This window comes from Equus quagga, chromosome 1 (assembly GCF_021613505.1).
Source record: "Equus quagga isolate Etosha38 chromosome 1, UCLA_HA_Equagga_1.0, whole genome shotgun sequence".
Lineage (NCBI taxonomy): Eukaryota > Metazoa > Chordata > Mammalia > Perissodactyla > Equidae > Equus > Equus quagga.
Genome location: NC_060267.1, coordinates 132000474 through 132013071, shown reverse-complemented (window position 1 = coordinate 132013071; position 12598 = coordinate 132000474). Strand labels below are relative to the sequence as shown.

General features: G+C 43.6%; 1 protein-coding gene across 3 annotated transcripts in view; it reads left to right on the top strand.

Annotated features, from left to right (window-relative positions):
- Positions 1-12598, top strand: part of CACNA2D3 (calcium voltage-gated channel auxiliary subunit alpha2delta 3) — an 827558-nt gene that overhangs the window by 672701 nt on the left and 142259 nt on the right. For all 3 annotated transcript variants that reach the window (XM_046679102.1, XM_046679095.1, XM_046679111.1), the window contains 3 exons: positions 1990-2085; positions 6953-7074; positions 9706-9786. In XM_046679102.1, the coding sequence (XP_046535058.1) occupies positions 1990-2085; positions 6953-7074; positions 9706-9786 (299 nt within the window). The remainder of the gene's footprint in view (positions 1-1989; positions 2086-6952; positions 7075-9705; positions 9787-12598) is intronic.

Sequence of the window (12598 nt, the reverse complement as noted above, 5' to 3'; positions counted from 1 at the left end):
TTGAAGAGTTGGGGAACATTCCAGGGCATGTGCAAAGGCCCTGAGGTAAGAAAGTATTTGACACATTTGAGGAATTTAATGAAGGCCAACAGAGCTGAATTATAGAGGGTAGGCTGGAAGATATCTGGGGATGAGGCTGCAGAGAAGCCAGGTGGTTCAGGACTTTGGGAGTCAGGTTAAGGATCTTGGATTTTATATTCAGAGTGTTAGAAAATCACTGAAGGATGTTAAGAAGGACGTGTTAAGACTTTAAGTAGGGCATGATCAGATTTGCATTTTTAAAGAGGATACCTCTCATGTTATGTGGAGAATAGAGTGTAATAAGGTAAGAATACTTGTAAAGGCTCCTACAGCATTCCAAGGAAGTTGTCACTTGGACCAAGGCAGTGGCAGTGGGCGCAGAGAGAAGAGACACACTGGTGGCATGCTTCAGAAGGAAGACTCCCAGATGATGGGGTCGCTGTGGGAGGGGAGGGAGGCTGAACTGCCAAGGATCATTCTCAGGTTTCCGACATGAATACCCGGGTAGATAGTGGTGCCATTTCCTAGGACAGGAGACTATGAGTGAAGAGCAGGTTTGGGACTGGACATGGCCAGAGTTCTTTTCTAAACATTTGAAGCTTAAAATGAAGCTTATAAATCTCCCAAGTAGAGATGTCAGGTAGGCAGTTTAATACTTAAGTCTGGAGCCCCAAAGAGAGACTAGCATTCTCTGTATATTTGGGGGTGTCCTTGGGTGGCTTACCTACATGAATCTTATTCCCTGGGCGGTTGGGAAAGAGTCAGAGCCTTTCCTGTGATTGCATTCTCTAGTGGATATGGAAATGTTTCTTTTAGGCTCTCATGAAACTTAAAATCCTCTGCAAAGATTGCTGAGTCACTCCTAACACATGCTAAAGATTTCCAAAATGGTAGCTTGCTTTGTGGTCCACATCTGTAACTGACTGGGCAGGCTGGCCTTCCAATTTGGTGTAGGCTACAAACAGAAACAAATGCATCGTGCTGGTTTTTCTTCACCCCTTAAATACTTAAAGGTAGTATTGACCACTTTGACTGCACTCGAATATCAAGTAACCAAATGATCTTATATTGAAGATGACATGGATAATGCTGCAAATCAAATTGCTACTGGCATCTAGGGCAGGGAAGCAAAAAACTCAAGAATCAGTATTCTCTTCATACTGTTATTGTAGAATAAAATTATGTATTTGGGGAGAAAGACCATTTGCCTTTTTTGAAGAAGTATGCACTGTGAATATCCTGAAGAACGTGCTCAACATATAAAATCTGCCTTGAAAGTTTAAAAAAAATCTTTAGTGAATTTTCAAGTGAGTTTTCTTTGCGAAGACCACTGTTAGGGTTCCTATGCATGGCATCCTACAGGGCTACTAGAAGAAGCCATTTCTTTATTCATCTTTTTGGGGTTGGTGGTGAGGATAAGGTCTGTTCTCTGGTAGAAGTTATAAGTTGGTGCACCCAAAATGGTGAAGAATTTGAGTCCTAGACATTTCCAGTCTGCGGGATGCTGCAGACAATTCAGTGGCTTGTTTTCGCTAAACCCAGATTCCATTAATGGTCTCAGGACCAAGCATAGACTTGGTAGCATCAATGCGAAAAGCTGGCTCTAAGGATTTTCTTCTTCTCCTTGAAGTCATTCCCATTCTCAGACTGCTCTCCCTCAACTTGCACCAAGAACCTTGAGATTAGGGTGTGTTTGTTTAGCATTGGGGCTACATTTTCTCACACTGCCTTTGTTGCCATAGAGTTCTTAGTTTTTCGTACAAGAATTACCATGAAAACTTTTGTAAGGGATAAGAGTTTGCATTCTGTGCTTGGTGCATGTGTGTGTATGTGTGCATTTCTATAATTTCTTTTAAAATTTCAGGTTTCAAAACTGCTATTTCGTAAAATTCTGAGTCTTCAAATGCAGAGGCCATTATCTGCTTACCGATTGGAAGAGTCTTCCTGATGTCTGCTGCTCTGTTTCAGGAATTCTGACAAGGGCGTAGAGGTTGCCTTCCTCGGCACTCGCACGGGCCTCTCGAGAATCAACCTGTTTGTTGGGGCTGAGCAGCTCACCAATCAGTAAGTCGGAGGGCTCCTCTGCAGGGGCCCAGTGAGCTCCTGAAATGGGAAATTCAAAGGGGAGCTTATATCATTGCTGGACTCCACCACCAGCAGAAATAAAATTCAGGCCACCCCAGGCCCGTTGACATTTTTCCTCTCTGTTCTTCCCCCGGAGCCCCAGTATGTGTGTTCACCTGCCCATTGGCCCTTCCACAACCCTTTGTTCTTCATGCTTCTTGGCTTCTGTCCACCCTCCTGGGGTCCTCTCCTGCCCTGGTGAGTCATTTCAGAACTCTGTTGATGGTAGAGCCGCTGGAGGAGCAGCCAGAGGGAGGACGGCTCATCTCCTGACAAATGGCTTCAGGGCATTCAGCTGTTCTGCAGCTCTGCTCAGGAATTCCTGCCTGTCCAAGAATCAATGTTTCAAGTCTGTTGTTTATTTGTTTGTGTATGTTTTAATAAACCTCTGTGCCTCTGCGCTGATCCTGAGGGCCTGCAGAGCCCCACACCCAGGGGTGGGCAGTCTGGTGGCACTCGGGTTTGACAGTGTTTCCTTGTGCTTTCAAAGAGACCCAAATGGACAATGGGCAGAGCGTCACCAAGTCTAGTACCCAGATGCCCTTGAAACCACTGCTGAGTCCCTGTATCTTCAGAGAGCCACAGGGCCTTAACTCTTCAAATTGGTATTTGACCAGAGTTGGTGTGAGCCTGGGAAATCTCTTCTGAGCCCATTAATAAGTTTTCTCAATGTCTTCTCTGAAGCAAGAGACATGATTAGAACAGAAACAAATGGAATCTGAGATTCAGAAAGTTTTCAAAATGTGTGTGGGAATGCAGAGGTTACCAGAGAACCTCATATCCCCTGACCATTGGGGTCCTTGGCAGTGAATAACCAAGCCACAGGGACAGAGCTGGCCCAGCAGGGGCCCACCCAGGAGATGCTCCCTTCCATCAGGCCCAGTCCAGCAGTTGCCTCTGTTAGATGAGGCCCTGACACCAACCATATGATCTCATAAAACCAAGTCTGGTAAATGGTAGCTCCATAGATTTTTAGATGTTTTGTGGACTGGCTTTTAATTTCTGCTCGAGGACTCTTTCTCAGCATCTCAAATTTCTCATTTATGAAGTTGACCATAGCTGTGACTTGATTTCTTTCCAAGCCCTCTTTAGCCCTTTACTTCCAATCAATTATTTTTCCAGAGGACAAGTTCCTAGGAAGGACTAGAAGAGTCGAATACATATAGCCTTCTCCCTTTAGGATCCGGAGAGGCACAGGGAGACCCAAGAACAGATTTTCTAATGCTCAGATAGGAAGCCTGTTTGTTTTGAGATTAAAACAAACAAAACAATAACAACCATAAAATGTGGCACCTTGCTAGTCTGATATCTGGGTTATTATGACAGATTTGAAAGATAGCAGAATCACACTCAAGACTGCTGGGATGTGCACCTGGCTTGTCTTACTCGTTGCTTCACATTCTGCATCTGAAAAGTGGGGTAATGATCTTCTGGGTTATTGTGAGGATCAAAACATTATAGATATAAACCTGCTTTGGGAAGCTAAAAATACCCACAACCGTGAGTTCTGTTCCCTGTGATATTACTGTGATCCAGAGTGAGTACTCATTGGATATCTGAATGGATGAAATAATTCATCTGTGTTCAAGAAACTCATACCATTAATTCCTTTAGAGGACCTTGACATCCATTGTCTTAGGATCTATTATCTGCCTATCCCCTTCAATCAAATGGTGTTCATTGAGACCCAACTAATTGGATACACTCTATTAGCCAAGACTAGAAAACTTTTATCATTTCTTCCTTTTTTTCCCCAAAGAAGGTACACAAGCAAAAGTTTGAAGTGATGGGGAGAGTACTAGATAATATAAAGTTCCCACCCCAGAGGCAATTTGTACTCATCAATCTCCTACACTGGGATTCCATCTCCTACCCCTATCACCTGTTTCTGGAAGTAGGTCAATTGTAGCTCATGGCCTCTGGAACATCATCCCATTATTAACGATATATTCTGTGCCTTCAGTGTGGCCTCCTCTTGGATCACAGGTAGCACACACAGCATCCAGGGCTGTCAGGTTCCACATGATGGTCCCTCCTCTCGCCGCAGTCCTAAGTCTAAGATACAACCACTTCACAGCTTCCATTTGAACCACAGAGAATAAAAGAAACTCTTGGGCTTTAAGAATACCATATAAAACCATATATTTGTTCTACCCATGTTTGGTTTACACAGCCCTTTCACATATGGTGTCAGGTAATTCTGGTAGTATCCTGCTAAGTGTAATATTATTATTCTGATTTTGTACATAAGTAAATTGGGCTCAGAGACCCAGTAACTGACCCAAGTAATTCCCTCAAGGTCATTCACCTCTGCCTAAAGCCTAGACCTGTCTCACACAACACACCAGCTTGTAGTATGCAGAAGCAGGCTAAACTTCATCTTATCCAGGGAATTCTTTCTTCCTGAAGAACATTTCCAGGGATTCTGGAGAATCAGATCTCTCCTTCCTGTTTCTTTCTGAATCATTACTTGGTAGTTGGCAGGGACCCCCAAGGGTTTTTGGCAACCAGACCCTCTCACATTAACACCAGAGCTCATGGAGATCAAGTGCTGCAGGCTCCTGCTTGCTGCCCCGCGGCCAGCATGGCCCTGGGCAGCAGACACTATCACCTGCCATCCCCAAAGCCTGAATGTCACCATCAGTCTAAGTAAGGACCACCCTACACCTTCTAACCCAGCTATTACCCCACCTACCATGCTTGGAAAAGGGCTCCAGTAGCACCATTAACTGCTGCATGAAAAGGCCACCCTCCTTGCTGTGGTTATATGCGTCTCCCCCCTGGACAGAGCTGACCCGAGTGAAAAGGCCTTGGCTGTGCCCATGGCCCAGCATGGAAGGCAGCTGTTCACCCACCCAGGGCTGGGCAGCAGAGTCTCCGTCATGCACGTGTCCAAGTCAGGCTCATGAAGAATCTCGTATCTAAATGAAAAAGGTCACATTTTGCTTTTTGTGAAACTTGATGATTTCAGGATCAGGAAACATCCGCTGAACATAGCGATGCCAAGAGGAGCTTGTCTGTCACATCAAGTCTAGAACTCTCTACGTCCAGCATTCTGAATGGCATAGAGATTTCTGCACCTTCTCAATCCCACTTATGACTCCAGAGTTGGCCTTCTGAATGAGAGCAGAGTGCTTTTTGCCAATTTAAAAGAAGTTTTTAATTTCTGGAGTGTCATTATGTCAGTCAGAGTCAGTAAACAAATGTTGGCAGCAATGTTGGAGCATTTTTGGTCTCTTGTGACCAGTTCTGGTAGCACAAAGTTTTATGGGAATGTTAACAGAATGGAGCATTTATGTAGGAAGGTGGCCATACTGGTGAGGGATTTTGAAAGAATTAAGAAGAGTTATTTAGAAAAGATATTAAAAAATGGTTTTTAATATTGAGGACATCTTATCTGCGTATGAGATTTTATTTATCCTGTGATCATTAGGCATATACTGAGTGCCTGATTAGTGTCAGGCCCTGGGGATATCAAGAAAGATAAGGTCTCTGTCCTTTGAAAGGAATTAGGACATGCTAGTGTAAGTTATAGGGGGCCATATTTCAGTGCTAAGAACTTTGAGGTGGCCTCTAATGATGTAGGCTTCCTCTTGAAGGAGTGAGCTCTACATCTTTGGGAGAAATCAAGGAATCACTGGTAAGCCATTCCCTAAAATTACAGAATACTTTCCTGGAGCCAAATTCAATAAGTTTCTAATAATCAACTAGTAATAATTTACCCAACTCCATGCTGCAAACTGCTGAATTGAAAGTGGTGCCGTTTCTGGTTCAACCAGTGACCTTTTCCCTATGTACGCATTGTCCCCTGATTGGTCTCCTTTAGAAAGATCTCTGCAGTGTGTGGACTAGCCAGGCAGTCATTTTCTCCCCCTGAGTTGTGCCATATCAGCCAAGACGAGGCACTCAGGTGCTGGAGGGTAAACGTGAGGTTCGAGATAAGTCAAGCCAACAAACACGAATTGGGACTTCAGTGTGTTTAAGGCTCTGTGGAAGGATGCAAAAAGGTGAACAAAAGCTCCTTTCCTCAAAGATCTTGAGAGAGTTGGGATGGGGACGTGAAGGCTGCCGATGAGGCCAAGGAAAGAGCGGGCTGTATGAGAGTGAGCGAGGCTGTGGGGTCCCAGCATGGGGCAAGACCTTGCATGTGTCTCTGTGGATTCGTGTGGTAGGCAGTCTTTGAGGCACACCTTGAAGTGAGTATGATTTGGACAGGAAGAGATGGGAAGGAGAGTGCACGCACCCTTCCAGATAGAGCTGGGCACCGTGGGCACTTGGCAGGGAGGCAGGGAAGGGTGAAGGATTTGCAGAGGGGACCAGAGCAGCCATGTTTGGCTGGAGAGTTGGGAGGTGAGGGAAGAAGGGAGCAAAGATCCCCACGTGCCTGCTTTCCTCCTTTACACTTTTTCTAAGTGTAAGATTTACTTTAGAAGTTGATCTTCCCAAGGCTATGTGTTCATGTGTGTGGATTTTGAGGAAAAACAAAGCTTTCTGACTACTCTTTGGTTTTCCGATCTTTCTGGAGGCTTTGCTTATTTGCTTGCTTTAGACACTAAGATAATTAGTGCACTCGATATACTAGGAAAATCGTTTCATCCACTGGGAGTCTGACTGCCAGGGCTCTACAGGTTTTTGTGAGTAATCTGGGGTGCACAATCTTACGCAGATCCCCTCTGCACTGAGAAAGGCAGGTTGGGGTTCTAAAAGCCACTGCTGTTTTTACCCAACAAAGGCTATTGGGATGCACCTGTGTCTGGCTTTTCCCTGCTGAGTGGTGCTATGCTCTCGTATTCCTTTCCATCCCAAGGGACTTTCTGAAAGCTGGAGACAAGGAGAACATTTTTAATGCAGACCATTTCCCTCTCTGGTACCGAAGAGCCGCTGAGCAGATTCCAGGAAGCTTCGTCTATTCGATTCCGTTCAGCACGGGTAGGTGTCCTGTTGGAGCCCCGGCTCTGTGCATCTGATCCTGCTGGCCCGGTCTTGTGTCCAGAGGATGGGGGAGTAGCCTGAATGCTGAGGGGAGCCAAGGTCAGCCTGGAGAACTGATGGTGAGTGTTGGCCTAGTGCTGAACCAGTGACCTGTTCCGTAAGTGTAATGGCCCAAAATAAAATGAAGCTTTTTGCTTAACCAAAGAGCGCAAAGAGCGTTTCGGGAAGCTGGTCTGGTATTCTGTAGTCTGTGGAATTTGAATACAAACTTCTGAGTAGACTTTCTTTTAATGTTGTCATGTCCCTATTTAGAGAAAGTTCAGGCAGGTGCAACATCCTTTGCCAGAACCTTCAGCAAGTCACATCACCTCGGAGGCCCGCAATTCCCCATCAGAACTGAATTGATGTAAATCAACATGCAGGAGTAAGGACTAAGACTTTGTGTAGCCTTGCGCTCTCCTGACAGAGGGCTGCAGTGGCCAAGAAGAAACACGCAGCCGATGATTTTTCCAGTCCTAAGATTTTATGATATTATAAAAAAAATTAAGGTCACCTATCTCCACAAAAGAACTGAACACTGTCTTATTTCAACCAGTTTTAGAAGCAAGACAAACTGGAAATACTTTTCAGTTGTCCTTTGCTTTTTCTTGTCTCGCGCATCCCATATTTTTGGTGCTCATTCTGTGTAAGGCTCTGTACGGTTCATTGTAGAAACTTGAGAGATGAGTAAGACCTAGTCCTATAAACTTGGATTGCTCTGGGCAGTTCAATCTGTACTTATGTTTTATATCAGGGCCTTTCGTATTAATCTTTTACAAGGATTCCTAGGTCAACCCTGATGGAGACTCTCCAGTGCTCAGTGTCAAAGCCCCCTCCCTGAGTCTTGGCGCTTGCCCAATATCTGAATGAAAACATCTTCTTTTGAAATTTGCAGAAGACATGTTGACAAGAATTATCTAGTAGTTAGTTGAATGGACTCATTAGGAAGTGGGCCCATCATTAATGAAGATTTTCAAGGAAAGGCCAAATGTTATTGTAGAAATTCTCTCACTAGGTGGGATTTTAGACAAGACTATCAATTAGGTTCCTTTCAGGTCTGAGATTCTTAGAGTCTGTGCTCCTTTGCTGACAGGCCCATGTGTACTGTCCATACACACGTGTGTTTTCTCCAATATAGGTTTCTAGGAGACTAAGTGTCTTTCTTTATGTTTATCTGTATCACTCTTTATTACTGGAAACATCGCCTAAGGCAGCGGACCTTCTCATTCTGCTGCACGCCTATCAAGAATAACGTCTTCTTTTATCATGCAGTCTCACGGTACTTTATTTTCATAATCCTCTAAGGAAAAATATAGAACTTAGCTTGCTAGATCTGGACTGGAATCATCTAGTTATCCTTTGGGACAGTTTTGGACAAGGAGAAAGAGCTGTGGGAGGTGCCAGCAGCCCCCATGAGTGCTTCGTATGTGCCATGGCCCCTCCTGTCACTTTGCTTTGTTCACCGTTTTTCCTACAAATTATTAAATTTCCCAAGAATTATGTCTGGAAAAAACAAATTCTGATTAATTAAGGCTGTTGTCTAATTGGCTTTTGGCAAGTGGGGCTTTCATTGAACTTTCAGGGAAATAATATAATGGAAAGGAATTTACCTTGTTCATGGAAAATTTATAGATGATGTAACATCTTAGGAGATTTCATGGCCCCTTTAGATTCAAGGAAAATGTTAAAAATCACCAAGTACAAGTGTTGTGGTGGAGCTCTCATGTTTTTCTATTGTGTTTTGAATACCTGTACACACTGGGAAAGAAGCTGGTTTTTATTACTGCTTAGACTTGGGCCAGGAGAAAATTCTTAATTGCTTTGGTCATAAATGTATTCAAATTCAGGTCTGTCTTCTCCTTGCTTCTCAATTCCATTGGATTCCATTCAACTCACATTCACTGAACACCTTTTATAAGGCAGGCACTAGACTAACAATTATTAACTATAAGCATTAAAAATTTGTGCTCAGCGTCTTTTAATTCAAGGGTATTGGAACCATTGTTAGCACTGGAAAATCTCTTAATACTAATGCCATATTGTTACCACATTAATAAGAGTTTGGAGTAAGGATTACATTTCAGTTCTATCCCTGTTTAGAATGGTTTTGCTAAGAAAAACTGGGCTTGAAATTAGACTTTCATAAATCGGTAAAGTTTTAACCAACAAATCAGAGCTGAAGTTCTCAACTTATTGTCAAATAATTTCAAAATTTTATCTCATGTCGCTCTCCATGGCTATATTTAGAAAGGCAATATAAATGTGATTACTGGCACAAGTAAACACTGTAATTAGTAACCACAAATTAGAAAAAGTGTGGTCCCGCCATGGTGGTTAATGATTTTGGTGTGAAGAAGCTGGACATTCCCCAGTGCGGGTGGTCATAACTTGGTACATTGATTCCTTCAACTGAGAGGACTGGTGGCTCCTCAGCGCCTATGGCCTAACAGAGTAGACTAACTCTGGGCTCTGGGAAATGAGCCCCAGCACAGTCTGCAGAACTGGTGATTGTGAGCCAATACAATTACACTCTTAACATGAGCACTAGAGCTATCTCCATTTTTGTCACTGTGATTCTTCTTCTTACAGGAACAGTCAACAAAAGCAATGTGGTGACAGCGAGTACCTCCATACAGCTCCTGGATGAGCGGAAATCTCCTGTGGTGGCAGGTAAACAATGGATTTCAGTTGATGAATATAAAGTAAGCATGGCATCCATTCATCTGGCCGGTCAACTACTTGTATGTACCAGAAAGCTGATACTGAAAGGAAAAAAAATTACTTCCTCCTCAGCTTGGTGTCATCTCCTCCAATCCAAGGCTCTGACAGCTGGTTGTGTTTGATGTAAAAACAGAAATTGTTCCCAGGACTTTTATTCTTAAACCCTGAGCCTGTAAGAAATTGTTGGTATGTGCAGAGGAGAATTTCTTGACAGTAGGTAGCATGCTCATTTAAAGTAAGCTCCAGATCTCCCACTTCTGTGTCATTAGGATAACAGCAGCATACGAGGAAATTGTGGGTTTGTTTTAGGCAAATACAAGCTAAAATGTGCCCTTCTCTAGAGAGCCTGAGATTTTCATCACCCTAATCCCCCTGAGGAATTAGAATTAGATGTGTCTGCAGGTGCCCGCTTTGGGACCAGGAGAAAGCCAAAACATTTTACAATTGAGAGTCTTGAATTGTCAAAGAAACCTTGTCTCCTGTTTGTCCCATCTCTTTCACTCTCAAGAGTGTCAGTAGATGTCTGTGGCTGGCTGGGGGCTTTCCTTGGTGGTATTTGACCTAAAGGGCCAGAAATTGCCATAAGCCATCCTTTGAGGACAGCTGCTGAGAAAAGTGGAGACTTTTGTATCTGGCACATTGTCTATTTCTGATAAATAATTATTGAATGCATTGGGTGATGGATGAGTGAGACCCTCCAACACCATCCCGGTACTGGCTAGGTGTACCAAAGGGAGTCATTGTGTTTTGGGGCAGCCTCCCTCCATAGGTTGTACTGGAGGGTGACTTTGAACATCAACTTCTGTCTCTTCACACACTGCAGGTATTTGAAGGAATGCATATAGAGCAGACATGTTTGAAGTGGTTGTTCTTTGACTAGGAAATCCTGCTCCCCCCTCCGCCGCCCCACCCCTACTTTATTTCTGACTTAGCCTATGCGTGATAATTGTGTTAGCAGGGATTAAAAGATTGGGGGCAGTTGCCTGGTTATTCCTGGGTTATTGGGTATGGCAAGGAAGACAGTCTGATGTATCTGACCTGTAGCTCATCTTGAAGTAGGCAGACCTGTAACTAATCAGCCAGGAGATAAGGACTCTGAGGATTCACAGCTGCTGTCTTCAAATTTTGTCGCTTCGTGTCTCATGTTCCTTGAGGAAAGTAGGAGACAGGATCATTTAACTCAGCAAGATTTATTTTTGCTTAAAGGAGGTCAGACTTGCTTACTCCAGGCTGACCTAGCCAGCTAATTCTGGAGGCGTGTTATCTCCCTGGAGCTGGGGCCACATGCAGCAGCTGTCAAAGACATGGTCTGACCAAAGCTGTCTGTCAGCCTGTTTGAAATCTCTCTTTAAAACCTTTTCCTTGGGTTTCTCATTCAGGCATCATAAAGAATTCTCTCTGTTGGCCCTAACGTCACTGTGTCCATCCAATCCACTTCTGTCCAAGTTTACAAACTATGCTCAAATGTTTCCAAATACCTTATATTTCGTAAATGTCTGTTTGGCTGAGGATGGGTGAAACGTGGACTCAACCTGGGCACCGCACATCCAGTCTGGAGAAGACCGTGAATTTTCCAGATGGTTTGCTGGCCTACTGTTGAGTTTTATAGCCAGCCAGAGACCACGGACAAGTTTAGCCCACCTTGGGGGGTGGAAGAAACATCCTCCTGTTTACTGCTACTCAGTATATGTCAACTGGTCCTCATTTTCAGAAGATAATTACAGAGCAAGATGAAGAAGCAAGGTCATCTGAGGAACTAGATTTAGTTCTTACCTTTTAAAACTGATGATTATTAATCTTCTTTTTTAAAGTGTGTTTGGTAGACATAAGATAAAACAGAATTACTCAGTTTTGGTCTTGAAGGCTACAATGGATGCAGCACCATGGAGGCAGTGATCTCAAGAGGACCTTTCTGTCTCCAAAAGCAGAGCAGCCTCTTCGGCCCTTCCCCCAGGTTTCATTGACTGACTCACCCATCAAGTCACTGTGTGATTAGGTTCGGTAACTTTCCTCTGTGTATTTTCCTTATATTAAGTAGACACTGTTTACCACTCTAAAATAAAAATGGCCATTTTAATTGGGGAGGAAGCCCTGTTTTGGCAGGTGAAGATGACTTTGTGAGCAGGCTTGTCCCCCACCAGTACACCTCCAACAACACATGGATACAGCCAACTGGCAGTAACTTGGAGTTTTAATGAAATCCTTGTGTTAAATTGAAATTTATCTGAAAGGAAAGGTGTACAACTTTGCAAATAATTATCAAGGACTACTTTGAAAGGCCTGTGCTGCTCCCAGGCCTGATCCGGTATTCTCATGTTCATTGGCTACATGTGTCTGTTTGGAATAGAAAGAGTTTCTTGTTTTGTTTTGTTTTTTGTTTTATTCTCTTCTTTCTTTCTTTTTTCTTGTTTTCTTTTTTAAACAAAAACATTTAGATACTCATCTGTCAATGACATCTTTGAAGAAAGGGCAGTCAAACTGGGCAGAATTCCATTTATACGTCAGCCTCAGTGCATAAATGGGCCCTATCCATCTTCTTGGCCTATGACATTGCTTACAGTCCTTCTCTTGAGGAACCTGCCAACTCTCCAGCTGCCACTAGCATGCTGAATTTTCTTAATTGCTTTCCCACTGCAAAGGGAGAAGTTGTAGGACTTTCCCTGTGGCCTATCAATTCTTTCTAGAGCCCTGGAGCCTTCTGTATCTATCACGCCTCTAATCCACTTTTCTGTTGTTATTGGAAATGCAAATCTTTGACTAT